Source organism: Cimex lectularius, unplaced genomic scaffold (genome assembly GCF_000648675.2).
Source record: "Cimex lectularius strain Harlan isolate CLEC.00 unplaced genomic scaffold, Clec_2.1 scaffold1, whole genome shotgun sequence".
Taxonomy (NCBI): domain Eukaryota; kingdom Metazoa; phylum Arthropoda; class Insecta; order Hemiptera; family Cimicidae; genus Cimex; species Cimex lectularius.
In genome coordinates, this window is record NW_019392813.1 from 260,816 (window position 1) to 287,331 (window position 26,516).

The following is a 26,516-nucleotide window of genomic DNA, read 5'->3' on the forward strand; positions in this document are numbered from 1 at the left end:
AAAAGGCAGACAAATCGCTCTGCATGCACTCGATATGAAATTTGAAGAGGAAATTAACGCAATTTAAGCAGTTCACAGTAATCCGCGATGCTAAACAACATAGTCCAAATTATTGCCTAAAAGGTAAAATCCTCCGGCGTTTTTGATGTAACGAATAAAAAAATTCTATAAATTCTTTGACATGATTGAATTACCCCAGGAATTTAAAAATCGAAAAGAAAAAACAATTAAAATGATTTATACTTTAGAAACCATAATGAAAAAAAATCTAAATCCGAACCTGGTTCATAATGTTCGTCACTCGTGAGCAGGACTAACACACGTGTCACTTCTTGTCATACTGATGTAAAGGTGCGCAGTCCGTCCTTGGGTGATTTGAGATTCATCTGGACGTTGGCTATAATCGAAAGAGGGGGCTGAAAGCGTACTACGTTTTGTAACATTTCCATTCAGTCAATCGCATGCAATTTAACTACAGTCACATCTTGGCTAGCCAACAGCCACGTTGTTGACGTCAACCTGTTTAGGTTTGTTAAGTCAACCTTCGGTCAAACTAAGTTGTTCGGAGTCATGTTCGTCGGTAGTGGCTTTAGGCCATTACGAGGGAAAATCTATCGTGCAGAGGATTAATTTTATACAAATAAATAAGCACATATGACTAGAGATGATTGTCACTCTGGGGATTTTTACGTGGTTAAAATAAAAGCGACCACGTGATATTAACAAATTGAAAATTTTCCGACTCCATTTCTAAGTTATTTGGGGAAGCACACTGGGCGAGTAGTTGGAAGTCCGACTGTTGGTTTTGTTTTTGGATCCCGCCATAGTCCATGAAATTTTAATTGAGAATAATATGAGAGACAGAGATAAATAGGTAGGTAGATAGATAGATATATAGATAGATAGAGAGAGAGAGAGATACATAGTGACAGAGAGAAAGAGAAAGAGAGAGAGAGAGAGAGAGAGAGAGAGAGAGAGAGAGAGGGAGAGGGAGAGAGGGATGGAGAGGGATAGTGACAGAGAGAAAGAGAAAGAGAGAGAGAGAGAGAGAGAGAGAGAGAGAGAGAGAGAGAGAGAAAAAGAGAGAGAGATAATGACAGAGAGAAAGAGAAAGAGAGAGATACATAGTGACAGAGAGAAAGATAGAGAGAGAGAGAGAGGGGGAGAGAGAGAGATACATAGTGACAGAGAGGAAGAGAGAGAGAGACAGGGAGAGAGAGATAGTGACAGAGAGAACGAGAAAAAAGAGAGAGAGATAGTGACAGAGAGAAAGTGAAAGAGAGAGAGAGATACATAGTGACAGAAAGAAAGAGAGAGAGAGATACATAGTGACAGAGAGAAAGAGAGAGAGAGATACATAGTGACAGAGAGAAAGTGAGAGAGATACATAGTGACAGAGAGAAAGAGAAAAAGAGAGAGAGATAGTGACAGAGAGAAAGATTTGTACATCTCTCTCCAAGAGTGAGTGTGGGTGAAAGAGATGGAGAAATAGATAGATAGAGGATGGAGGGAGAGAAAGAGAACAAATAAAAATATGGTAAGTGAAACTGCTGTACAATTTGGCACCAGCTTTCTGCGGGTGATGAAACCTTGGTCGTTTCCGATCTTCCTGGTTTACTCGCTGTTTTTCACAGACGCGTCTGTATGTCCAACTGCTTTCATTTTCACTCGTTTAAAACGAAATTAACCATGCGGTACTAAAGGTTTTGAAAAGTTTCAACACACTCAAGGTCCATTTGTGCGATTTCTGATTGGCCGAGTGGTTAAGGCGTCCGATTATTTGCCACGCCAGAGGTTCTGGGTTCAAATCCCGGCATACAACACGAAAATTAATTTGAGAATAATATGAAAAAAGGTACCCCTCATCCGCGACAACCAACAGGTATGACGACAAGCTGTATGACAGGAAGTAGTTTTTACATTTATTTCTGAGCTTTGAATGTAATTTATATAAAATTATAATTTCGGAATAGTCGAGAAATATGCTAAAATCTTATCGGATAAGTCAAAGCGATTACATTTGTTTGTGCAACAAGGCTGAAACAACCGCATACATTTTTTTTATTATTTATTTCATTTTCTTTTTGAATTGATTAATTTAGTTATTAAATGGACAATAAATTGTGCTTTTTACTATTAAGTCAAAATGCTCATTTTTCACCTGGCAATATGCGTTTTGAGGCGAGAAACCCAAAATTACGTAATGTTTACATGTTTTCGGATGACTCAGATCGCATATGCTCAGATTGTACTTCCGTTTACGGAATTATAATTTTTTTTTTGAAACCCACGAGTCACAAATGGCACGAATTAAATCAAAGTGTATCTAATCAAATGGACTGCTCAATTGCAATTTTAATTCGGGATTTTAATGTCATCTCTTATTGAAAAACCGGTGACGATCTGATAATACAGTTTCATCTTTTTTCTCTCGTTTTTATGATTATTTGATTTGACTCAGTTAGATAAAGAAAAGATGAATGAAACCTTTATTCAGATAATACAGGTGACTAGCACAAATTAAAAATACCGTTAAAAGTACAAAGAACAAAAGAGACCGGAATAGGTTGAAAGAAAGCATAAGATTGATATTTCCCATGAACCCGTCCAAATCATAAATACATAAACTAATATAGTTACAATCCAGTTTACAGAAAAAACCTCCCAAATAAACTAACTTATATCAATATTCCTATACAAATATTTATCAGCTATATAAAAAAGTATTTTTTAAATTTAAATTTTATTCCCAGAGTGAAATCATTAAAATTTATCTGATGTTCAACTTGGGAACAACCTTGTGCCAAGTTCTTGTTAAATAATTTAAAACCTAATAAAGGGTCAATTTTACTTGAACAGTAGTTTTCGTGATTTTAATGGATGCCTGATGAAGATAAAAGCTTGAAAAAAGTAACATATTTATGTAATTTTATTGGTTCCACTTTATTTGGTTTTTTGGTTCATTGCCTATTAACGAGCAGTCATTATTTTTTTGTCGTATTTAGTATCGCGCTGGTGGTCTGCCAGAGGCAAATTTCAGCATCTCGCCGTCTTGACTAGTGTGTCTATGTTATTTATGTTTAGACCATTTTATTGTTGTACATATATGATCGTACTGGAAAGTTGACTTTTTTGCAACAAAATTAAGCCCTCGGTGCCTCTCGCGCACTTCTGGTGTGCCAATATCTCTGGTTTTCCCATCTTTTTAAGTTGGTAGATTAAGAGGGCAGTGGCTGATTTAGAGGCCTGTAATTTCCGAGAAATCTGGCTGATTGAAAGAGAGAGATAAAAGAGAGAGAGAGATAAAAGAGAGAGATAAAAGAGAGAGAGAGAGAGAGAGAGAGAGAGAGAGAGAGAGAGAGAGAGAGAGAGAGAATCTTCACTAAAGCCATTTCATTTGTCGCCGAGAATCAAATAGATTAGACGACATTTGAAAAATGGCAAAAAGGAGGGAAAATTCAAAAGGTGGGGTTGAGATGAGAAGTTAGTGTCCGAGTGGATCGATGTCACGATAGTTCAAGTGGTACAGCAGCGGCGTATCGAGCCGAAGATCGTGGGTTCGAATCCAGCTCGTGGCACTGATTTTTTTATCTCAACTAAAAACCTTAATTAATTGAAAGATATTAATTGGTCAAGCGGACCACGAAAACTAGTGAACTTATAAGTTATATTTTTATAAAGAGTATATTATTATTGAGTAACAAAATTAGATATAGATTTATCGTAAGATTCTTAAAAATTAATTAATAAATAAATTCTTAGTACTAATAATATAATATCCTTAATATTCTTTTTTAGAGGTGTAATTGCTTTTTAATTATTTTTTCAAAGATAGAGAAATTTATGAAAGAAAAGAAAAAGCGATTACACCACTAAAAAAGGATATTTAATGGAGCACGTTTTCTTAAATTTGCTGGTCTCTAAGTTTGGAAATAGTATTTTAAAATCACCATAGTAAATCTTTCAACTTTGAATTTTTTTTTTAAGTTCTCACTTATTTCGCTAACGTTTACAAGTTTAATGTTGATCATATCTTACTGGAAATTTAACGTAGTTTTCAATCGTCTCAACGGATTTGTCCAAAACCTTTTACTTTTGGAGTTATCATTGTTAATTTGATGTAAGTTCAAGGCAATTACATATGGTATGGTAAAAAATCAGTGCAATAGACTCAATCCTTCTCCTTAGAAGTATCAGCTCATTGACTGTCGCTGGTGCAATTTGATTCCCTAAGTTTTTCCATATGTTAGGTTGAATCACCATTGTGCTGTTGCTTCGCATTCGAAGATGATATGGGTGAGGGTTTCCTCCTCCTCATTACATAATCTGCAGATGTGATCATCGTTGTATGTGCCCATGTTGTGTAGATGTTTTCTCAGATACCAGTGACCGGTTTGTCGTCCATCACTCCTCTGAGTTTTGCCCTCTCCAATTGCAGCAGTGTTTTTGCCAGTCTCGGTGAGGGTTGTTTCATCATAAGTTTACTATGATTAGCACTGCTAGAGTTTATCCACTTCTCCTTTTGTTTTGTTTGGATACATTCTGCGATGGAGGATTCTATATTTGTTTTTGTTATCCCAAGTGTAGGTTCTGGGCCTATGTATGGTCGTGCAGATCCTCCTCTGGCGAGTCTGTCTGCCTTCCCATTACCCAAAATTCCCCTGTGCCCTGGCACCCAAGATATCATCAGGTAGTTGTGTTTCCCGGTTTTGGAGATTTTGGATGCATTCACTGACTAATTTTGATGTCATTCTTTTACATGCTAATGCTGTAATGGCTGCTTGGCTACCACCTCTTATGAGGATACTTTTGCCAGAGTAACCTCTTTTAAGATTTTCCAGGGCACAAGCACTGATGGCCTGAAAGACCGAAGTGTACTTCCCTAATGAGTTTGATTGCTCGTGTTTTGGGCTTGTATGAAAAATACCTGATCCGGTTCCTTAGATTGTTTTGGAGCCATCTGTGTACCATATCATTCTATCTGATGCTCTCCTGTGTTCTTCCTCTCCTTTGCAGTCCGGTGAGACTTTATAGTTTGAAGAATGTTTCCGGGATCATATAATCAGTCCCTATTTCTAATAACGAGTGTCTGATTTTGTAGGTTTAGCAGAGCTTCTAATGCATTTGTAGGGTTGGTTTCATTGCCCCTGTGATACATAGGTTTGCTAGACTTTGTATGCTGGTTAATGTTCAGGTAGCTACTTTTTGTTGAGCTTTGTTCCACCAGATTAGTGATCCATGCAAGTTCAAGGCAATTAGGACTTTTTGGTTCCTTTTTGAATGTGGAATCTACTGGCAAAGTTTGTAACATGAGAAGCCGAACACCCTGTACAGTGTGAGTGAGTGAGAGGGGGTGAGAGAGAGAGAGAGAGAGAGAGAGAGAGAGAGAGAGAGAGGAGAGAGAGAGAGAGATTTATACATCTTTCTCAAAGAATGAGTAAGAGTGAGAGAAATGAAGAAATAGATACATAGTTCGCAATACAGGGAAGTGTGAGAGAGGGAAAGACACAGAATTTATACATCTTTCGGCAACAGTGAGTGAGATGAATACAGAGATACAGATCAAGTCATTTTATCCACTTCAAACTTATATACGTCCTATGGGTGGAAAGAGGGCAGCCCATGGCAAGTTGGTCATCCTTTTCTTTCTATACTTTCATATCATCTTAAGATGACCTTGTGTTTTCTATGCAGTTTAGGCATTCCCAGAATTTGGAACTAAAAGCATCATATTTATTGCTTTTATAGATGCTTGTGATTGTACGGTATGTACTATCACCTTAAATTCTACAAAATTAGCGGTCAGCTAGTAAATATAAGAAGAGTCTTTGCCCTAATCGTGTTATTTCGAAAGCGACGTGCTAATTTTATCATGATAAAATTGATAAATCTCTGCAATCCAAAGTGAATGACAATAAACCGATTATCGGCGCCAATCCGGGAAAAGCAACACGGGCTTATCTTCCAATTGAAATTCTCTCGTCTCCTTCAGAAGCGCGAAGGATTCGAAGCACGTCCGGTAACTCACAAGGCGTCGGGTCTCCGACATTCCTAGCCGATTGTTAAAATTACAATAAGGTTTTATCATTTTAAAGAAAGATTGTGAAAAATAAATTCTTTGCTGAAAAATCGTGGTTCTGTGCAATTTTTGTCCTCCGTGGTATTTTTCCACCGAGGGTTTATTTTAACAAATAATAAAAAATCTATTTAAATTGTTCTCTTTGGCGATCAATCAGGCCAAACTATGTCACCGGGTAGCATGCTATTTGAGATACATCAAAATATGTTTTCTAGGCGGGATCAAGTTTTAAATGAGAAAACTGAAACTAGTCACGGAAGAGCTATTTATGCTTTTGAATGCCAAGGACATTTCTAAACTGCATACTCGATTCTTTTACATGACAATTATAATAAAATTAACAAAAAACCAGTACATATATATATAAAGATGGCAACAGCCATAAAAATTTAAAAATGAAAAGTTAGTCTGTCGTGAAATTAGATTTTATTTCACTAGTTTTATTGTAATTTAAAAATATCAAAAAAGAAAAATTATGATGATTACCTTGACATATACTAAATACAAAACTTAAAACTTACAACAAATATAAAACCATCATAAATTAAATTCAGAGATTAAAGGCTTTAAAAATCACTTAATCTACGTTAAAAAAAAGGATATTTTCGACTAAAAATATTACAGAATAGTAGTGATAGGTCGAATGACTTACGAGGGTCGGCAATGGATGGAAAGGCAGAGAAATTGACCTGTTGTAACTTCTCCTGTACTGCCCATATGACATGTTCACCTAATGAAAATCTCACAAAGACTGAGATCCACTCGAGACGGGTATCTTCTATTATCATTGATAACGGGATTGAATAGGGCCCGATTACATGCCGGTGCGTATGTACTTAGGGGATATTTACCAGTCGGAAAAATATTTCTTTTGCTGCTTGATGAATCTTTTAGTATTTTCTCTTCATTTCAGTTACCAGTCAATTTCACAGTTATTTTATTATCTGGCACACTGCAATCTCTCTCTCTCTCTCTCTCTCTCTCTCCCTCCCTCTCTCTCTCTCTCTCTCTCTCTCTCTCTCTCTCCTCTCTCTATTTCTCTGCAAATCTTTCCCCATTTGTGTGTGTGTGTGTGTCTCTCTCTCTCTCTCTCTCTCTCTCACTCGCTCTCTCTCTCTCTCTCTCTCTCCTCTCTCTATTTCTGTGCAAATCTTTCCCCATTTGTGTGTGTGTGTCTCTCTCTCTCTCTTCTCTCTATTCCTCTGCAAATCTTTCCCCATTTGTGTGTCTCTCTCTCTCTCTCTCTCTCTCTCTCTCACTCGCTCTCTCTATCTCTCTCTCTCTCTCTCTCTCTCTCACTCGCTCTCTCTATCTCTCTCTCTAAATAAATAGATAAATAGATATATCTCTCCATCGATCTATCAATTTCCCTCCCTATGTCTGACTTTCCCTTCTCTTTCTCTTTCTCTATGTATCTATCTATCTATTTATCTATTTTTCAATTTTCCTCTCTATCTATTCTTTCCCTCACTTACATTTTCTCTCTCTCCCTCTTTCTTACTTTCTCTCTCTCTTTATCTATCTATCGATTTCCCTCTCTATCTACGACATTCCCTTACTTGTCTTCTCTCTCTCTTTCTCTTTCTCACTCTATCATTTTCCTCCCAATGTAAGACTTTCCCTCAATACCCCTCTCTCTCTTTCTTTCTCCCCCCCTCTCACCCACACGACCTCTCTATCTATCTATCAATTTCCCTCCCTCTCTAGTCTCCCCCTCTCTCTTTATAGATGGATATATCTCTCTATCGATCTATCAATTTCCCTCCCAATCTCTGACTTTCCCTCCTCTTTCTTACTTTCTCTCTCTCTTTCTCTATCTATCGATTTATCTATCTTTCAATTTTCCTCTCTATCTATTCTTTCCGTCACTTACATTTTCTCTCTCTCTCACTCTTTCTTACTTTCTCTCTCTCTCTTTCTCTATCTATCTATTTATCTATCTTTCAATTTTCTTCCCTATCTATTCTTTCCCTCACTTACATTTTCTCTCTTTCACTCTTTCTTACTTTCTCTCTCTCTTTATCTATCTAATCTATCGATTTCCCTCTCTACCTACGACATTCTCTTACTTGTCTTCTCTCTCACTCACTCTCTCTCTCTCTTTCTCTTTCTCACTCTATCATTTCCCTCCCAATGTAAGATTTTCCCTCACTTACTTTCTCTCACTCTCTCTCTCTCTCTCTCTCTATCTGTCTATCTATCTATCAATTTTCCTCTCTACCTATGACGATCCCTTACTTGCCTTCTCTCTCTCTTTCTTTCTCCCTCCCTCTCTCTCTCTCTCTCTCTCTCTCTCTTTCTCTTCTCTCTCTCTCACTCTTTCTCTCTATTTCTGTGCAAATCTTTCCCCATTTGTCTCTCTCTCTCTCTCTCTCTCTCTCTCTCTAGATAGATAGATAGATAGATATATCTCTCTATCGATCTATCAATTTCCCTCCCTATCTGTGACGTTCCCTTCTCTTTCTTACTTTCTCTCTCTCTTTCTCTATCTACCTATCTATTTATCTATCTTTCAATTTCCCTCCAAATCTATGAATTTTCCTCACCTCTCTTTAACTTTTTCTACTTCCCTCCATTTCTGTACATATCTCTTCCTATTTATATCTATTTCGCATCACTCCTCTATCTCTCCATTTCCTATATCTCTTTCCCTCTCAATCTCACGCCCTACAATTCTCTCTAGTACTCTTTCCAAGCCAATTTATTACCTCTTGCCCACATTCACTCTTCCCATCCTTTCTTTCTACTTCTTTCGCCATCCTCCCCATTTCTGTCCATACACTACCTCCCTTTCTTTCTATTACCCTTTCCCAGTCATTTTATTATCCGTCACACGAGTCTCTCTCTCTCTTTTTTTGTTTCTTTTCCATTTTTCCATCACCTTTTGCCAAACTATCATAGTTTTGTTTTCACCCTCAATAACCTGGAAAATGTTCTCTTTTTATTTAAAACGTGTGCGACTTATTAAAAACAAACGTGTAAGAAAAGTGTTGTCAAGATTTTTCTATGTTGAAAATCTAAATAGTGAAGGCAGGAACTTTTTTATGCTGTTAAGTTTGAAACGAACGCTATGGAGTAATTAAAATATGAAAAATAAAGTTTTCGATAAACGCTAATATAACTTTTGGGCAAAACATAAATTATAAACAAAATCAGAAATTGTAAAATGTTCAGTGTCAATAATAATAGATTATAAATATCCGAGGAGCTGTTCTCATTTCGAATCTTACAAGAAGTACAATTCCTTTTAAAGACACTTTTACAAAATCACGAAGACTTACTCGATCCATGGGGCTTATCGAAGAAAGAAATAGTTACGTTCCAGTGATAACAGGCCCCACGGGAATGGAAACAGTGCGTAATCCTCCGGCAAATCCTATCAACTGGAGAAAATTCAAAAGCGCCGGAGGGGAAAGAAAGCTTCGGCGAGGGGGCATCGGATGAAAAACCCCTCCCCGGTGTCGTCAAACATCTAGCTTTTGATTAAGTCCCACCAGATGGAATTCAACCAACACGCCGAATTTGAACACGAATTAAAATGAAAGAAGGCGAAAAAAAGTCCCCCGAAAGAACTCGATTCCCGGCCCGAATTGTTCATTTTCAAAGGATTATAGTTAAAAAAAAAAAAAAAATAGTGTGCATGCTCAAATGTTTATTATCAACAGGATTAGTCAGTACAATTAGGCTGGTTGAATAAATAAATCTGAATCAGTGGGGCAAAAAACTACATTAGAACACTAATTATTCATTCAACAAGCTAAAGTAATTCAGAAATTACAAAACTAATTGATATTTTTGAATTTTGTATATTTAAAAAATTTAATTATCATAATAATCAAGGGTGGGTCGTGTGTTTATAATGTTTAAGATTCGTCTTTCTCCGATGGTTTTATTTTCCTTATCGTAATCGTTTTATCCTAAATGGGTTTATTTGTATCGAAACAACACTCGATAAAAGGGAACAAATTTGCAGAATTAGAGGAATTAGCTTTAAAGTTTATGCGATGCGACCAAATAGAAGCCCGAGCATAAAAACATACAGGCGTTTTTATTTGAGAGATCTGTTAGATATTGGTGGCAAATTTATTTATTTTTCGAGTACTAATGGTTAGGTCAAATGTAAGAGTGAAAATCATCATACATCATTTAAATAAATCAGGTAAACTAAGGCTTCTATCATCATGACAAAAAAAAAGGTTTCAACTACCAAATTTCATGCATCAAGAGATACAAATAATAACGTGCTTATAAAAAAATATTAATATAAAATTGGGCACACTCAACACGACACGCAAGAATGGCACAACTACAAGACAAACACTTCGAGCCCTGAAGATGATCTCAATAAAGATCGAAACGTTGGCACGATAAAGAAAATGTTTTTCTGAAACCTACATCACACCAGACCGCATCTCACGATTTCTGAATAATTATTTACTTAATTATTTAAACAGTATAAAATTTGTGTAATGACTAACTTCATGAGTTAAATCATAATAATCACTTTACTCAGATTTATTTTCGTTTGGGTGAATTGCACTCGAGATATCGGACAACCGTATTTGACAGATGTCAAATTCTTCGATATATCAGTTCGGCAAACACTGTCCACTTTATTAGTCTATTTTAATCTTTTGTAAAAAAAAAAGAAAACAAGTTTTGAGTTACAAAATTACCTTAAGAGCAACATACATAATCGTCAATTAATACACACTTTAGTAATAAATTATTTTTGACTTAAATATGACTTTTTAAGTTTTTCTATGAAATGTTGCTGGAGAAAATATTTTAACAACATTTAATATTGAAAATACGTTATAAATATAAATATTTTTATCGAGTGGATTGATTAGCCAGATATCAACCAAGACCTTAGGAAGCAATAAGGACAAATTTTAATGATTTGGCTTCTTGATATGACTTCGTTTTCTTCTATATTGGAGCTGGAAAATATAGGAAATTTGAAATGTTTGTCATTGAAAGGAAAAAAGTGGGTTCATCAACCGTTTAGAATCTATAGATGAGTACGCTACGATGTGGGACACCAGCCAGAATTGGGTAAAAGGGTTTGTAAGATATGATTTTATTAAATCCATTAGATTTCGTGGTCCGATTGACCAAATGACATCTTTCAATTAAATAATCTTTATGTGAGGTTTGGTTGAGATAAAAAGTCAGTGTCACGAGCGGGATTCGAACCCACGACCTTCGCAATACGCCGCTGCTCTACCATTGGAGCTATCGTGACTCCCCCCTTAACCAAACCTTTCGAATTTTCCCTCCTTTTTGCCATTTTTCAAATGTCGTGTAATCTATTTGATACAAATGAACGGCCTGGCCACGGAGAGCTTAAGTGAAGATATACTTCATTTTTTTTAGAAGAAAAATAACTTTATTCTGGGACTGGTGTCCCTTAAGAATAATTTACATGAAATAAATAAAGGAAGTTCCTTCTATGAAGTTAAAAGTAAAAACAAAGATAGAAATCTTGGCACAATGTATACCAATAAGGCAGGACAGAAGAAAAAATTACGAGAATATTAAACAAAAATAACAAAATTTTAACGTGAGGTCTCTGCTTGGTGGGAGAGGAGGTGATTATACAGGTGGGATTTAAAGGAAGAAAAGGAGGCAGCGTGACGAATAGAAAGGGGAAGGGAGTTCAAGAGTTTAGGGGCTCGGATCAGAAAGGATCTTTCGAAGGTATGGGTTGTATGTTGCTGGATAAGGTCGATTGGGGTTGAGCGGGTCTTACGAAATGTGAGGAGTTGAATTGGAGGGATTGGATGATGTAAGGAGGACGACGAGTGTGGATGGACTGGAAACGAAAGCAACCTAGGAAATACTGTGCACGGAAGGAGGGGAATAGCCAGTAAAGTTGGGAATAAACCCCGACACCCGGGATCCCCGTGGGGTGCAGTACACAAATCTTACGCAACAATTCATAATACGCTTCAATCGCGCGTTTCCCCCTCCGAGAGACCACAGTATGCCAAACAGCTATAATCGAAGAAGGGAAGTGTAAGGGAAGATACAAGGAGTTTGCAGGTGGAGAAAGGTAAGAGAAGCCAGGACCGACGAAACAGGGAGGCAATGCAATGGTGGGAAATTTGGGAAATGTGAGAATGCCAGGAAAGGTTTTGGTCAAAGACTACTCCTAGGTTTTTATCCGAAGAGCAGAAGGGGATGGAATGGTTATTTAGCATGAGAGGTGGGATGCTGGTGAGGGAATTGAGGAGTTGCCTGGACCCGATAATTGTGGCGGTGGATTTGGTCGGATTGAGGACTAATTTTTATGGGCCCATTCGTTGATGGAGTTTAGGCCTTTTTGTATCTTGAGAATGGCCGAGTGAAGATCGGAAGAGTGGAAGGATATGTATATTTGGGAGTCATCAGCATATAGGTGATAGTTACAGAACTGGATGGAGTCGGGCAGATCAGATATAAATGGAAAAAAGGATAGGAGAGATGCTAGAGCCTTGTGGCACCCCAGATTTTAGAGGGAGGAAGGCCATTGGGAAGGGAGACAGTTTGGTGGCGATTGGTACGGTTGGAGTGGAACCAACGGATGGTGCTGGCGGAGAAGGAAAAAGATTCGAGTTTAGAGAGGAGAGAAGAGTGAGGGACAGAATCGAAGTTTTTAGAAAAATCAAGAAGGACAAGTATAATAACTTTCCGTTGGTCCATTGCTAAGTGGAGGTTACTGGTAATTTTTATTAGTGCTGATTGAGTGGAATAACCTTGGCGGAAGCTAGATTGGAGGGAGTTGAGAAGATGGGACTGTTCAATGTGCCTGGAGACTTGTGCTTGGACTAATCTTCCTAGGGGCTTGGACAGGTTTGAGAGGATAGAAATGGGACGATAGTCTGTAGGGGAGGATGGGTTGGGGGTTTTGTTGACAGGGTGGACAAGAGGTTTTTGCCAGGCTTCGGAAAAACAGAGTTTTGGAGTGAGCAGTTATTGATGTGAAGTAGAACAGGTAGTAATATTGGGAGGCAGAGTTTAAGAAAATGGATAGGGATGCCATCAACTCCAATGGCCTTGGAGTGGGATTTGGTTATGGCCTCGAGGACTTCGGCTCGGAGAAATAGAAGTTAGACGAACTGAATGAGGGTCCAGAGGGAGCGGGTATAGGGACAGGCATTGATGAAGAAGAGATAGGCGAGACAAAGTGGGTGTTTAATTCTTCAGGGGAGACAGGATAGGAAGATGGTGAGTTGGGTGGGCGACATTTGCCAACGTTATGAAGGAGCTTCCATTTTGCTCTAGGATCAGGAGTGGTGGAGAGTGCCTGTTGGTAATGAACGGCTTTGGCCCGACCCGATATAGGATTGGGTTGTATTGCGAAGGGCTCGGAAGGAAGAGTGGTCTTCAGGAAGTTTAGTTCGATGAAAGCGCCTTCTTGCCGCTTCCCGTCTTTTAATTAAGGCTCTAATTTCGTCTTTTAACCAGGGAGCAGGAGGATGAATAGTGTGGGTGTTTAGGGGGGCATGTTTGTTAAGGATATTGAGGAGATTGGAGGTCAGGAAGCCGACCATGGAATCGGTAGATGAGCCAAGGAACATTTTTATTTATTAATTCCATTAGATTTCATGGTCCGATTGACCAAATAGCTTCTTTCAATTAATTAATCTTTAAGTAAGGTATTGGTTGAGACAAAATGGCAAAAATGGCAAAAAGGAGGGAAAATTTGAATGCAATCAAGTTACGGTTGCCAGATATGGGGCTACAATATGTAGAAATCTAGACATTCCAAAGATTTTTAAGTTATTTGCTCTTCTTCAAAACTACATGATTTATTTAGAAACATTGCTGATTTTAACGGCTACTCGTGTTAAAAACTTTGCCAGAAGATTCTTCATTCAAAATTGAACCAAAAAGTCCTAATTAACTATGATCCGAATCTCAACGGTTTAGTAGTAATTTCACTTTTTCTGATTTTTTATATTTCACGACCTTGCTTCAAATAAACAATGATAATTAATAAAATAAAATATTTTCGACAAATCCGACAAGTCCATACCATTGAAAACTACGTTAAATCTCCAATAAGATGTGATCAATACTAAACCTCTAAACCTTCGTGAAATAAGTGTTTTGGTAGCGAGAACTTTGAAAAAGATATTTTTTTCAAAGTTGAAAAAACTTGCTGTGGTCATTCTAAACTATATCCAAATTTAGAGACTAGTAAATTTTATAAAATTTACTCCATTTAATATCCTTTTTTGCGGTGCAATTGTTTTTTTTAAATTACTTTTTCAACGATGAAGAAATTGATGAAGGAAAAGAAAAAAACCGTGGTTGAAGGATTGGTAAGGTGGAAAATTTAAAAAAAAACTTAAGGAAATTTTGAATTAATTTATTAGACTTTTTTTTTAATTTGGGTTTGAAATCGAAATAGTGCAAGTGTTTACTTAGGACGATCCTTCCAAGTTCAGCAAGGGTCGGACTAAACCAATGTCCTTGTTCGGATCAACCCTGTAACTTCTCTACACCTCAGATGTCAACTCTCGGCCCTCCTTTGCTGACATCCTGCAATTACCTTGGAGGACACGTCCAACGAATAGCCGAGCCAACTTTGAATTAAATTAACGAAAACAAAACCACGTTAAATTTATCCTCCGGAGCAAAACCTCTCATACAATATTCCCATCCCTAAAACCGATTACCTTGAGTTCTGTCTTGACTCACGCTTAACCTGAACAGATACAAACAAATAAAAAGACAGGAACTGAACAGACTTCGGACCTCTTTATAAACTAATCGGAAGCAGATGTAACATCTACAGAAAATGAACATACAATCTCTCCAATCCAAAGTCCTCAGAATCATGATCATCATAGTATGCCTCCCACACCACCGTCGACAACGATAGCAAACACTCTTTGTAAAGAAATTAAAACCAAGCAATTTGTCTAAGATACACGGTTAACTCTACATACACTCCAACCCATTAGATCCATGTTCCAACATGATCCATCTCTATGATACCGTCAGACGAATAAAGAGGAGTTGGCCCCAGGTCGTCCTCGCCCTTTGGTTGGGAGAACAACAATGGTTGCTGACTCTCTCAAGAGCCTGTATTATAAATATGAATAATAAAATCCATAACATTATAAAATGCATTATTTTATACAGATAATAATATTTTATTAGACAATAATTTATGTGTGACTTGTGTGAATAAAGTGTAAAGAAAAATATAATAATTTAAGACTGTTATTATTATTCAGATATCGTGAGATGCGGTCGGGTGTGATGTAGGTTTCAGAAAAACATTTTCTTTATCGTGCCAACGTTTCGATCTTTTATTGAGATCANCACACCCGACCGCATCTCACGATATCTGAATAACTATCGATTAACGGTCACTAATCTCTACACACTGTTATTATTGAAAATGTGGTATTATAGATAATTTTATGTAGGTAGTTGATTTTCTAAATTACATCTAGAAACGTATGAATTCGTAAATAAACGCTAATGGTGAGTTTTAGTGTTTTCGCTTATGTGTGACATTCTAAGTTTTTCCTGTAAAGTGCAGCTGGAAAATAAGTAAATAAAATATGTGTATTATTGAAAATATATCGGTATAAACATTATTCCTAAGTGCATTGGTTACTTACACCTAAAAAGATGAAAAGATTAACGAACTATATTCATATATTTTCATGTTTTCGCTTATGTGTGACATTCTACGTTTTCCTGTAAATGCAGCAGGGAAAAAGTAATTAAACTAAGTTTTTTATTGAAAATATATCAATATAAACATTATTCCTAAGTGCATTGACTACTTACATCTAAAACCTTGAAGCTACTAACGAACGATATTGATATATTTTCATGTTTGCGCTTATGTGTGACATTCTACATTTTCTTGTAAATGCAGCAGCGAAAAAGTAATTAAAATATGTTTATTATTGAAAATATATCGGAGTAAACATTATTCACTCCTAAGTGCTTTTATTGCTTACATCGGAACTAAAAATATGACTAACGAATGATAATGATATTTTTTTTGCATATGTGTGTCATTCTAAGTTTTTCCTGTAAAGTGAAGCAGGAAAAAGTTATTAAAATATGTTTTTTTATTGAACATATATCGGAGTAAACATTATTCATTCCTAAGTGCTTTTATTTCTTACATCTGAACTAAAAACATGACTAACGAATGATAATGATATTTTTTTGCATATGTGTGTCATTCTAAGTTTTTTCTGAAAATTGAAGCAGGGAAAAGTAATTAAAATATTTTTTTTATAAACAATATCGGATTAAACATTATTAATTCTTAAGTGCTTTAATTGCTTTTATCACATATAAAAACATGACTAATGAACTGTAGTGACATATTTTTATGTTTTTGCATATGTGTGTCATTCTAAGTTTTTCCTGTAAAGTGAAGCAGGGAAAAGTAATTAAAATATGTTTTTTATTGAGCATATATCGGAATAAACATTATTCATTCCTAAGTGCTTTCATTTCTTACATCTGAACTAAAAACATGACTAACGAATGATAATGATATTTTTTTTGCAAATGTGTGTCATTCTAAGTTTTTTCTGAAAATTGAAGCAGGGAAAAGTAATTAAACATGTTTTTTATTGAAAATATATCAGAGAAAACATTATTCATTCCCAAGCGCTTTAATTGCTTTTATCGCATATAAAAACATGACTAATGACTAGTAATTCCATATTTTTATGTTTTTGCATATGTGTGACATCCTACGTTTTTTTTTAAGGTGCAGGAGGGAAAAGTAATTAAAATATGTTTTTTATTGAACATATATCGGAATAAACATTATTCCCAAGTGCATTGACTACTTACATGTAAAATCTTGAAGCGACTAACGAACGATAATGATATATTTTCATGTTTTCGCTTATGTGTGACATCCTACGTTTTCCTAAAAAGTGCAGCTCGTAAAAATAGCAATTGAAAACTACTTATTATTAAAAATATGTCAATATAAACATTTTTATCCTGCGGAATTTTTGTCAGGATATCATCCAAAAATCACGAAGCCGCTAATAAAGGCTAAGGACAAATTTTAATGTTTGATTCTGTTATACGTGAATTTCTACGATTTCCTAAAAATTGAATCTGAAATAGATATTTAAAAATGTTTATTATTGAAAATAAGCTATTATTGACATTTTATCTAGTACTTATGAAGCAGCTAGCAAACTCTACTTACAAATTTTCATGTTTTACCTTTTGCCACTTTGTTCTTTTCTGTTTTGTTCCAATATTAGTAACGTCTCAGGTAGTGGACGTTTTTCCTTATGTATGCTTGTAAATACACATTTGGTTACATTTCCGTCATCGCTGATACAATTTGTGACGATGTTTTACAAAAAAAAAATTTTTTAAGTCAATTTTAGGGATTTAAAATTACGAATTGGCAATTGTTTCTTAGGATAAGAAGGAAATGTTTGGTCAAGAGGTTTGATCAGGAGTGAAATTTTATCACGAAAGGCTTCGGGCGTAAATAAACAACCGGGCTCATTACTAATGCAGATCCCGTGCCGATTTTGTCCGGTCTGGCGTAAAATCGATGGGCGATCTTTTATATATCCCAATCTTGACACTTTGAACGGACCGAAGGAAATAAAATCACTGCCATCAAAGGAATCATCACAGAGAAAGTGAAAGAAGATAAACGATAAGACGGGGAGCGAAGGTCGGAGAACACACGTTTATGCTGGCGTTATCGTCATCTTGACGGAACAGCACGCATTCAGTTATGCTTTCAGATACGAAAATGATGACGACGTTAATCGACGGGGCATTTGAAAAGAACAGCAACTTGTGGACTTGAACTTCGTAGCCAAGCTCTTCTATAAAGAGCAGTTTTGTCTATAAATTATGCAGAATATTATTGGAATAAATTTATTAGATAATACAATATTAATTCGAAAAAACAAACTACAATTTTTTTTAATAAACTCCCAAGTGATAAGGATGTTGAGTCATAATAGAATGTGAGTTCTTTTAATTTTGTTTATTTATTGGGTTGTTTCATACAAAATGTCCATTTCCAAAGTAAAGGCTTTTTAGTAAAATTGCTATAAAAAACAAAATCATACACATTTTTTCCAACTCGTGACCAACCTTTTTATGCCGGAATTGAAGAATCCTGAGTTTTGAAATGAAACAAAATCTGAAAACACTTTTTGGACTTGAACTTTATGGCCAAGCACTTTCAATTTGTTCACTTTTACAGTAGTTTTGTCTATAAATTATGCAGGATATAAATATATTAGATAATAAAATATTGATTCGATAAAACAAACAACAAATCTTTTTTTTTAAATAAACTCCCAAGTGATAAGGATGTTGAGTCATAATAGAATGTGAGTTCTTTTAATTTTGTTTATTTATTGGGTTGTTTCACATAAAATGTCCGTTTCCAAAGTAAACTTTTTTTTTTAGTAAAATTACTATAAAAAACAAAATCATATTCATCACTATATAAAAAGAAAAATCGTTTTATTGAGAATATTTACCCTCATTTTCTACAAATTTTTTCCAACTCGTGACCAACTTTTTTATGCCGGAACGGAAGAATTCTGAGTTTTGAAATGACAAAAAATCTAAAAACGCTTTGTGGACTTGAACTTCGTAGCCAAGCTCTTCCAATTTGTTTATTTTTACAGTAGTTTTGTCTATAAATTATGCAGAATATTATTGTATTAATAATTAGTATTAATTAAGGATGTTGAGTCGTAATAGAATAATAGAATGTGAGTTCTTTTAATTTTGTTTATTTATTGGGTTGTTTCACATAAAATGTCCGTTTCCAAAGTAAACTTTTTTTTAAGTAAAATTACTATATAAAAACAAAACCATACACATTTTTTCCATCTCGTGACCCACTTTTTTATGCCAGAATTGAAGAATTCTTAGCTTTGAAATGAAACAAAATCTGCAAACTCTTTTTGGACTTGAACTTCATGGCCAAGCACTTTCAATTTGTTCACTTTTACAGTAGTTTTGTCTATAAATTATGCAGGATTTAAATATATTAGATAATAAAATATTGATTCGAAAAAACAAACTGCAAATCTTTTTTTATATAAACTCCCAAGTGATAAGGATGTTGAGTCATAATAGAATAATGGAATGTGAGTTCTTTTAATTTGGTTTATTTATTGGGTTGTTTCATACAAAATGTCCATTTCCAAAGTAAAGGCTTTTTAGTAAAATTGCTATAAAAAACAAAATCATACACATTTTTTCCAACTCGTGACCAACTTTTTTATGCCGGAATTGAAGAATCCTGAGTTTTGAAATGAAACAAAATCTGAAAACACTTTTTGGACTTGAACTTCATGGCCAAGCACTTTCAATTTGTTCACTTTTACAGTAGTTTTGTCTGTAAATTATTCAGGATATAAATATATTAGATAATACAATAGTTCGAAAAAAACTACAAATCTTTTTTTATAAACTCCCAAGTGATAAGGATCTTGAGTCATAATAGAATGATGGAATGTGAGTTCTTTTAATTTGGTTTATTTATTGGGTTGTTTCACACAAAATGCCCGTTTCCAAAGTAAAGGCTTTTTAGTAAAATTGCTATAAAAAACAAAATCATACACATTTTTTCCAACTCGTGACCAATCTTTTTATGCCAGAATTGAAGAATTCTTAGCTTTGAAATGAAACAAAATCTGCAAACTCTTTTTGGACTTGAACTTCATGGCCAAGCACTTTCAATTTGTTCACGTTTACAGTAGTTTTGTCTATAAATTATGGAGAACATTATTGGATTAAATATATTAGATAATAAAATATTGATTCGAAAAAACAAACTGCAAATCTTTTTTTATATAAACTCCCAAGTGATAAGGATGTTGAGTCATAATAGAATAATGGAATGTGAGTTCTTTTAATTTGGTTTATTTATTGGGTTGTTTCATACAAAATGTCCATTTCCAAAGTAAAGGCTTTTTAGTAAAATTGCTATAAAAAACAAAATCATACACATTTTTTCCAACTCGTGACCAACCTTTTTATGCCGGAATTGAAGAATCCTGAGTTTTGAAATGAAACAAAATCTGCAAACTCTTTTTGGACTTGAACTTCATGGCCAAGCACTTTCAATTTGTTCACTTTTACAGTAGTTTTGTCTGTAAATTATTCAGGATATAAATATATTAGATAATACAATATTGATTCGGAAAAAAAAACTACAAATCTTTTTTTATAAACTCCCAAGTGATAAGGATGTTGAGTCATAATAGAATAATGGAATGTGAGTTCTTTTAATTTGGTTTATTTATTGGGTTGTTTCATACAAAATGTCCATTTCCAAAGTAAAGGCTTTTTAGTAAAATTGCTATAAAAAACAAAATCATACACATTTTTTCCAACTCGTGACCAACCTTTTTATGCCGGAACGGGAGAATTCTGAGTTTTGAAATGACAAAAAATCTAAAAACGCTTTTTGGACTTGAACTTCGCAGCCAAGCTCTTCCAATTTGTTTATGTTTACAGTAGTTTTGTCTATAAATTATGGAGAACATTATTGGATTAAATATATTAGATAATAAAATATTGATTCGAAAAAACAAACTGCAAATCTTTTTTTATATAAACTCCCAAGTGATAAGGATGTTGAGTCATAATAGAATAATGGAATGTGAGTTCTTTTAATTTGGTTTATTTATTGGGTTGTTTCATACAAAATGTCCATTTCCAAAGTAAAGGCTTTTTAGTAAAATTGCTATAAAAAACAAAATCATACACATTTTTTCCAACTCGTGACCAACCTTTTTATGCCGGAACGGGAGAATTCTGAGTTTTGAAATGACAAAAAATCTAAAAACGCTTTGTGGACTTGAACTTCGTAGCCAAGCTCTTCTATAAAGAGCAGTTTTGTCTATAAATTATGCAGAATATAAACATATTAGCTAACACAATAATTCGAAAAAAACTACAAATCTTTTTTTATAAACTCCCAAGTGATAAGGATGTTGAGATAGAATAATAGAATGTGAGTTCTTTTAATTTTGTTTATTTATTGGGTTGTTTCACATAAAATGTCCGTTTCCAAAGTAAAGGTTTAACGTTTTTCAGGTGGCACAAACCAGATTTTTCTACAGTCAGTAATTCTAAAGTTTATAAGCAATTAGTGGACCTAAGTCGAAAAATTAAAAAACACCCAAAACCTGAAATTACTTTTTTACCGTTGAGATTTGAACAGGGGTTTACAGGAAGTTTTTTTGTTGCATACGGTGAGTAGAAACACCTCCTAAAATTTTCGACACTTATCGCCAGTCAGTTATTACAGTTATTAATTTTACATTTTTAGAAATATATCATATTTTTTAAATTCCTCGATCAATCTAGTGCTCATAATAGGGAACGTTTCCAAAGCGATCTTATATCATTTTTGACATATTTATGTCCTTCAAGAAGCAAACGTAGGTAACCATAAATGGTCGTCGAGACATTTAATTGCAATAAGGCGATAATAAATTTTTCAAACGCCCAGCGAAAAATCGATAAATTTTTCCCTTAAGCTATATTAGCGCATCTCGGTCAATAACAAAAAAAAATAATCTGCCAAGTGTGTGGGCGGTATAGCTTCCTCACATTTTGTGCATGCGCTATGTTTATCAGATTTGTTTAAAATTATAGGAGATCACCCAGAAAGCAACCTGCATAATCTCTAAAAGTTTCATGAAAATTGGTCTCATGGTTTCGGAGTTTTGCCGGTTACAAGGAATTGACCACAGACAGACAAGGAGCCAAATTTGTTCAGAAAGGCCTAAAACGCAAATTGCGAGTGGAAATCTTGATTTTGGAGGGCAAAAAAAAATTTCGGCTTACAAACACAGCCTTTTTTACTTTCGGTAGTTCGGAAGAAAAACAGTCAGACAATAATCCACGGTTTATATCGTCCTTCCTCGAACCCACCCTATCGGTTTTACATTATCTCCGTCACACCAAATACGTACAAATTGCGAGAATAACGGAAAAGGCGATCAATATTGATACCGCAGATTGCCCCGAAGTTAGGAGCTGATACTGCTGACAGCGCAATAGGTAATTTACTGGATCCATAACTCAGACGATCTGCCTATGCGAATTCAACGTGTATGCTCGGTTAACAACATAACATTTTCCTCTGGAAAGGAATTATCAAGTTATTTTTCAAACTAATACCTAAAATAAGCTAATCATAAACTCATTCAAGCAACAATTGTAGGCGGAGATGGAGAGTTGGTGTCGTGGGTTCGAATCCCGCTCGTGCCAATGACTTTTTTATCTCAACTGAAAACCTTAATTACTTACATAAAAAGGTTAATCTATCTTTAGGTTATGAACAGAACTAATGAGCAAATTTTACTATTCTTAGCATCGGTTGATTTATAACATAATTGGTATCACCATGTTTGTCACGAAATACGTCCGATCAATTTGATTCTCGGCGACAAATGAAATGGCCACGGAGAGCTTTAGTGAAGTATACTTCATTTAAATCATTAAACTCACTAATTTCGTGGACCGCTTGACCAATTCATATATTACAATTAATTAAGGTTTTTAGTTGAGATAAAAAAGTCAATGGCACGAGCGGGATTCGAACCCACGATCTTCGGCTTGATACGCCGCTGCTCTACCACTTGAGCTATCGTGACCTCGATCCACTCGGACACCAACTTCCCATCTCAACCGCACCTTTTGAATTTTCCCTCCTTTTTGATCAATAACTTTTTTATCTCAACTAAAAAACCTTAATTAATTGTAAGACATTTATTGGTCAAGCGGACCACCAAACTAGTGAATTTAATAAGTTTAAAATGAAGTACAATTCACTAAAGCTCTCCGTGGCCATTTCATTTGTCGCCGAGAATCAAATTGATTACACGACATTTGAAAAATGGCAAAAAGGAGGGAAAATTCAAAAGGTGTGGTTGAGATGGGAAGTTAGTGTCCGAGTGGATCGAGGTCACGATAGCTCAAGTGGTAGAGCAGCGGCGTATCTAGCCGAAGATCGTGGGTTCGAATCCCGCTCGTGCCATTGACTTTTTTATCTTAACTAAAAACCTTAATTAATTGTTTCGATCTATATTGAGATCATCTTCAGGGCCTGGGATTTACAAACATTGTTTACATATTACAATTACATTTTGGATGTGGAAAAGTGAATTTATACAATGCAAAATATATTTTATATATTCAATCAAAGTAATTATCAAATGTAATACCTGACTACAATAATTTAATTTATTGATCAGGCACCTTTTTTTGATATATGAAATTCCAATATTTAATTCAAATCGAAATAAATACGACACCAAAATATTAATTAAATTTAAATCTTTTGTGTGGTGATTAGTCACCGTTAATCGATATTTATTTAGTAATCGTGAGATGCGGTCTGGTGTGATGTAGGTTTTAGAAAAACTATTTCTTTATCGTGCCAACGTTTCGATCTTTATTGAGATCATCTTCAGGGCTCAAAGTGTTTGTCTTCTGTGTAAGTGTGCCATTCTTGCGAGTCGTATTGAGAGTAGCACACGCAAGAATGGCACAATTACACAGAAGACAAACACTTTGAGCTCTGAAGATGATCTCAATAAAGATCGAAACGTTGGCAAATGTTGGTTAAGGTTGAGATTAACCGACATTTGAAAAATGGCAGAAGGGAGGAAAATTCTAAAGGTATGTTGAGATGGCAAGTTTGTGCCCGAAGTGGATCGATGTCACGATAGCTCAAGTGGTCGAGCAGCGGCGTATCTAGCCGAAGATCGTGGGTTCGAATCCCGCTCGTGCCATTGACTTTTTTTATCTCAATTAAAAACCTTAATTAATTTTAATATATTAATTGGTCAAGCGGACCACGAAATTAGGGAATTATTCAAGAATGATAATTACTGAGAACTGGTCAAATATGGAAATAACCTATTTGCAGTTTCAACAACACTGAGACTCTCAGCTTGGCAAAGCTCTATGGTTGGAAAATTAGTTTTGGACCTACATAAGAGATAAGCTGACTTTATCTGTTTTTGCCTTTTAGAGATTTTAAACAATACATTTTAACCCAACGGTTTTTTTCATTTATTTAAGAACGTATCTTAAAGAGCCATACAGCAAAGTTCAAAAAAGCTAATAAAATGAGCTTTTTGTCAATATCAAATATTTGATAGGATTTATATATTAAACATATCATAATTCGATAAACCTCCTTTTAGGTCAAAATCTGAAAATTAAGGACGGGAAATCTTCAACCGGTGAAATTTTAAACTATTCCACCCGTTGAAAATCTCCCTTACCTGATTGTTAATTAAGAAAGGGAACCGTTTAGGCCTAGGACAAGTTCCTGGGGATGAGGGAGCTGGAGGGTAGGACGGATCGATAGCCTGCATCCCGACCTGCCTTCCGCTGGCCCATTCCCAGAACCGATCCGGTGCCATTTGATAGCATGGTTCATTATTAATATTCAGAGTTCATGCTGGCCACTGGAGTCTTTTTATCTTTCAACGACCAATTGTTTAATTATTTATATGGGTTAAAATTAACTATCAAAATTTTTATTTTTAACCGCTTGCTCCCTTTTAAATTTAATATTTTTATATATTTAATATGAATAAAAAAGTGCAAACAAGTACAAACACAGACTCCTTAAAAACTATACAATTAAGTACATGTAAAAATAATGACGATGTTAAATTAATTAATAAATTTAATTTTGACAGTCTTGAGCGGAGTCCTTTTAGTTTTGGACTGGAAGAATTGGATTGTAGAGCATTGGCTAAGTCCCATATTTCTATACAGTAAGTCTGTTTGATAGCATAAAGGTATTAATATGATCATCTGACGAAAAGTCAAAGGGTAAATTTAAAATTGTTTCATAAGTAACAAAAATTGCGAAAAATATTATTTATACACTACCCATAAAAACCGACCACTTGTTTTGTGCATGAAAAAATGGCCAACTTCGGAAATGCTTATTTTCTCAACCTTTTAAGTGCTAAGTCTCATTTTTTAGAAAATTTTACTTTGAACAAGATGACTTTTTAAATGTTTTCCTAGAGCTTTAGACATTAGTCAAAGACATCAAGAATGTTAATAAAATAAAAGAAATGAAATTGAAATAATTCACGAACACATCAAGGTATAGTCTTGAAAAAACAAACTTAAATTTATCTACAGATTGACGAACACTGGGTCAAGGTATAATCATGAAGAAAAAAGGTACAGTCTTGAAAAAAAAACAATCCTAATATGTCTACAGATTGACGAACACTGGATCAAGGTATAGACTTGAAGAAAAAAGGTATAGTCTTGAGGAAAAAACCCTTAATCAAGGTATGGTCTTGAAGAAAAAAAATATTCTGTTGTTTCTGCCAAGCTACCTACTTTAAGATCTTCATCAGGAAAAAACAATCTTAAATATACAGATTGATATGATATTACTAAATACAGATTGATGAACATTCTGGATCAAGGTATGGTCTTGGAAAAAAAACAATCTTAAATATGTCTACGGATTGACGAACACTGGATCGAGGTATAGTCTTGAAGAAAAAAGGTACAGTCTTGAACAAAAAAACAATCTTCAATATGTCTTCGGATTGACGAACACTGGATCGAAGTATGGTCTTGAAGAAAAAAGGTATAGTCTTGAACAAAAAAACAATCCTAAACATGTCTACAGATTGATGAACACTGGGTCAAGGTATAATCATGAAGAAAAAAGGTACAGTCTTGAAAAAAAAACAATCCTAAATATGTCTACAGATTGACGAACACTGGATCAAGGTATAGTCTTGAAGAAAAAAGGGATATTCTTGAAAAAAACAATCCTAAATATGTCTAAAGATTGACGAACACTGGATCAAGGTATAGTCTTGAAGAAAAAAGGTATAGTCTTGAGGAAAAAACCCTTAATCAAGGTATGGTCTTGAAGAAAAAAAATATTCTGTTGTTTCTGCCAAGCTACCTACTTTAAGATCTTCATCGGGAAAAATCTTAAATATACAGATTGATATGATATTACTAAATACAGATTGATGAACATTCTGGATCAAGGTATGGTCTTGAAAAAAAAACAATCTTAAATATGTCTACGGATTGACGAACACTGGATCGAGGTATGGTCTTGAACAAAAAAGGGATAGTCTTGAAAAAAACAATCCTAAATATGTCTACAGATTGACGAACACTGGACCAATGTATAGTCTTGAAGAAAAAAGGTATAGTCTTCAGGGAAAAAAACCATTAATCAAGGTATGATCTTGAAGAGAAAAAAAACATATTCTGTTGTTTCTGCCATGCTTTCGACCTATTTTAAGGTCATCATTGGGACAAAAACAATCTTAAATATATTTACAGATTGACGAACACTCTTGATAAAGGTATGGTCTCATAGAAAGAAGCAAATTCAGTTGTTACTGTAAGCTTTCTACCTATTTTA

General features: G+C 34.9%; 1 protein-coding gene across 8 annotated transcripts in view; it reads right to left on the reverse strand.

Moving 5' to 3' along the window:
• LOC106670436 (band 3 anion transport protein) overlaps positions 1 to 26,516 on the reverse strand; it is a 239,046-nt gene that overhangs the window by 40,959 nt on the left and 171,571 nt on the right. For 3 of the 8 annotated variants that reach the window (XM_024228295.1, XM_024228298.1, XM_024228292.1), the window contains exon 1: positions 6,732 to 6,825. The exons of 2 other annotated variants lie outside the window; for them this stretch is intronic. In XM_024228295.1, coding sequence (XP_024084063.1) covers positions 6,732 to 6,803 — 72 coding nt within the window. In that variant the 5' untranslated portion in view covers positions 6,804 to 6,825. Of the gene's footprint in view, positions 1 to 280; positions 391 to 6,731; positions 6,826 to 9,360; positions 9,476 to 26,516 lie in introns of those variants that run through there. 3 more of the 8 variants (XM_024228297.1, XM_014400807.2, XM_024228296.1) reach the window with 3 other exon arrangements.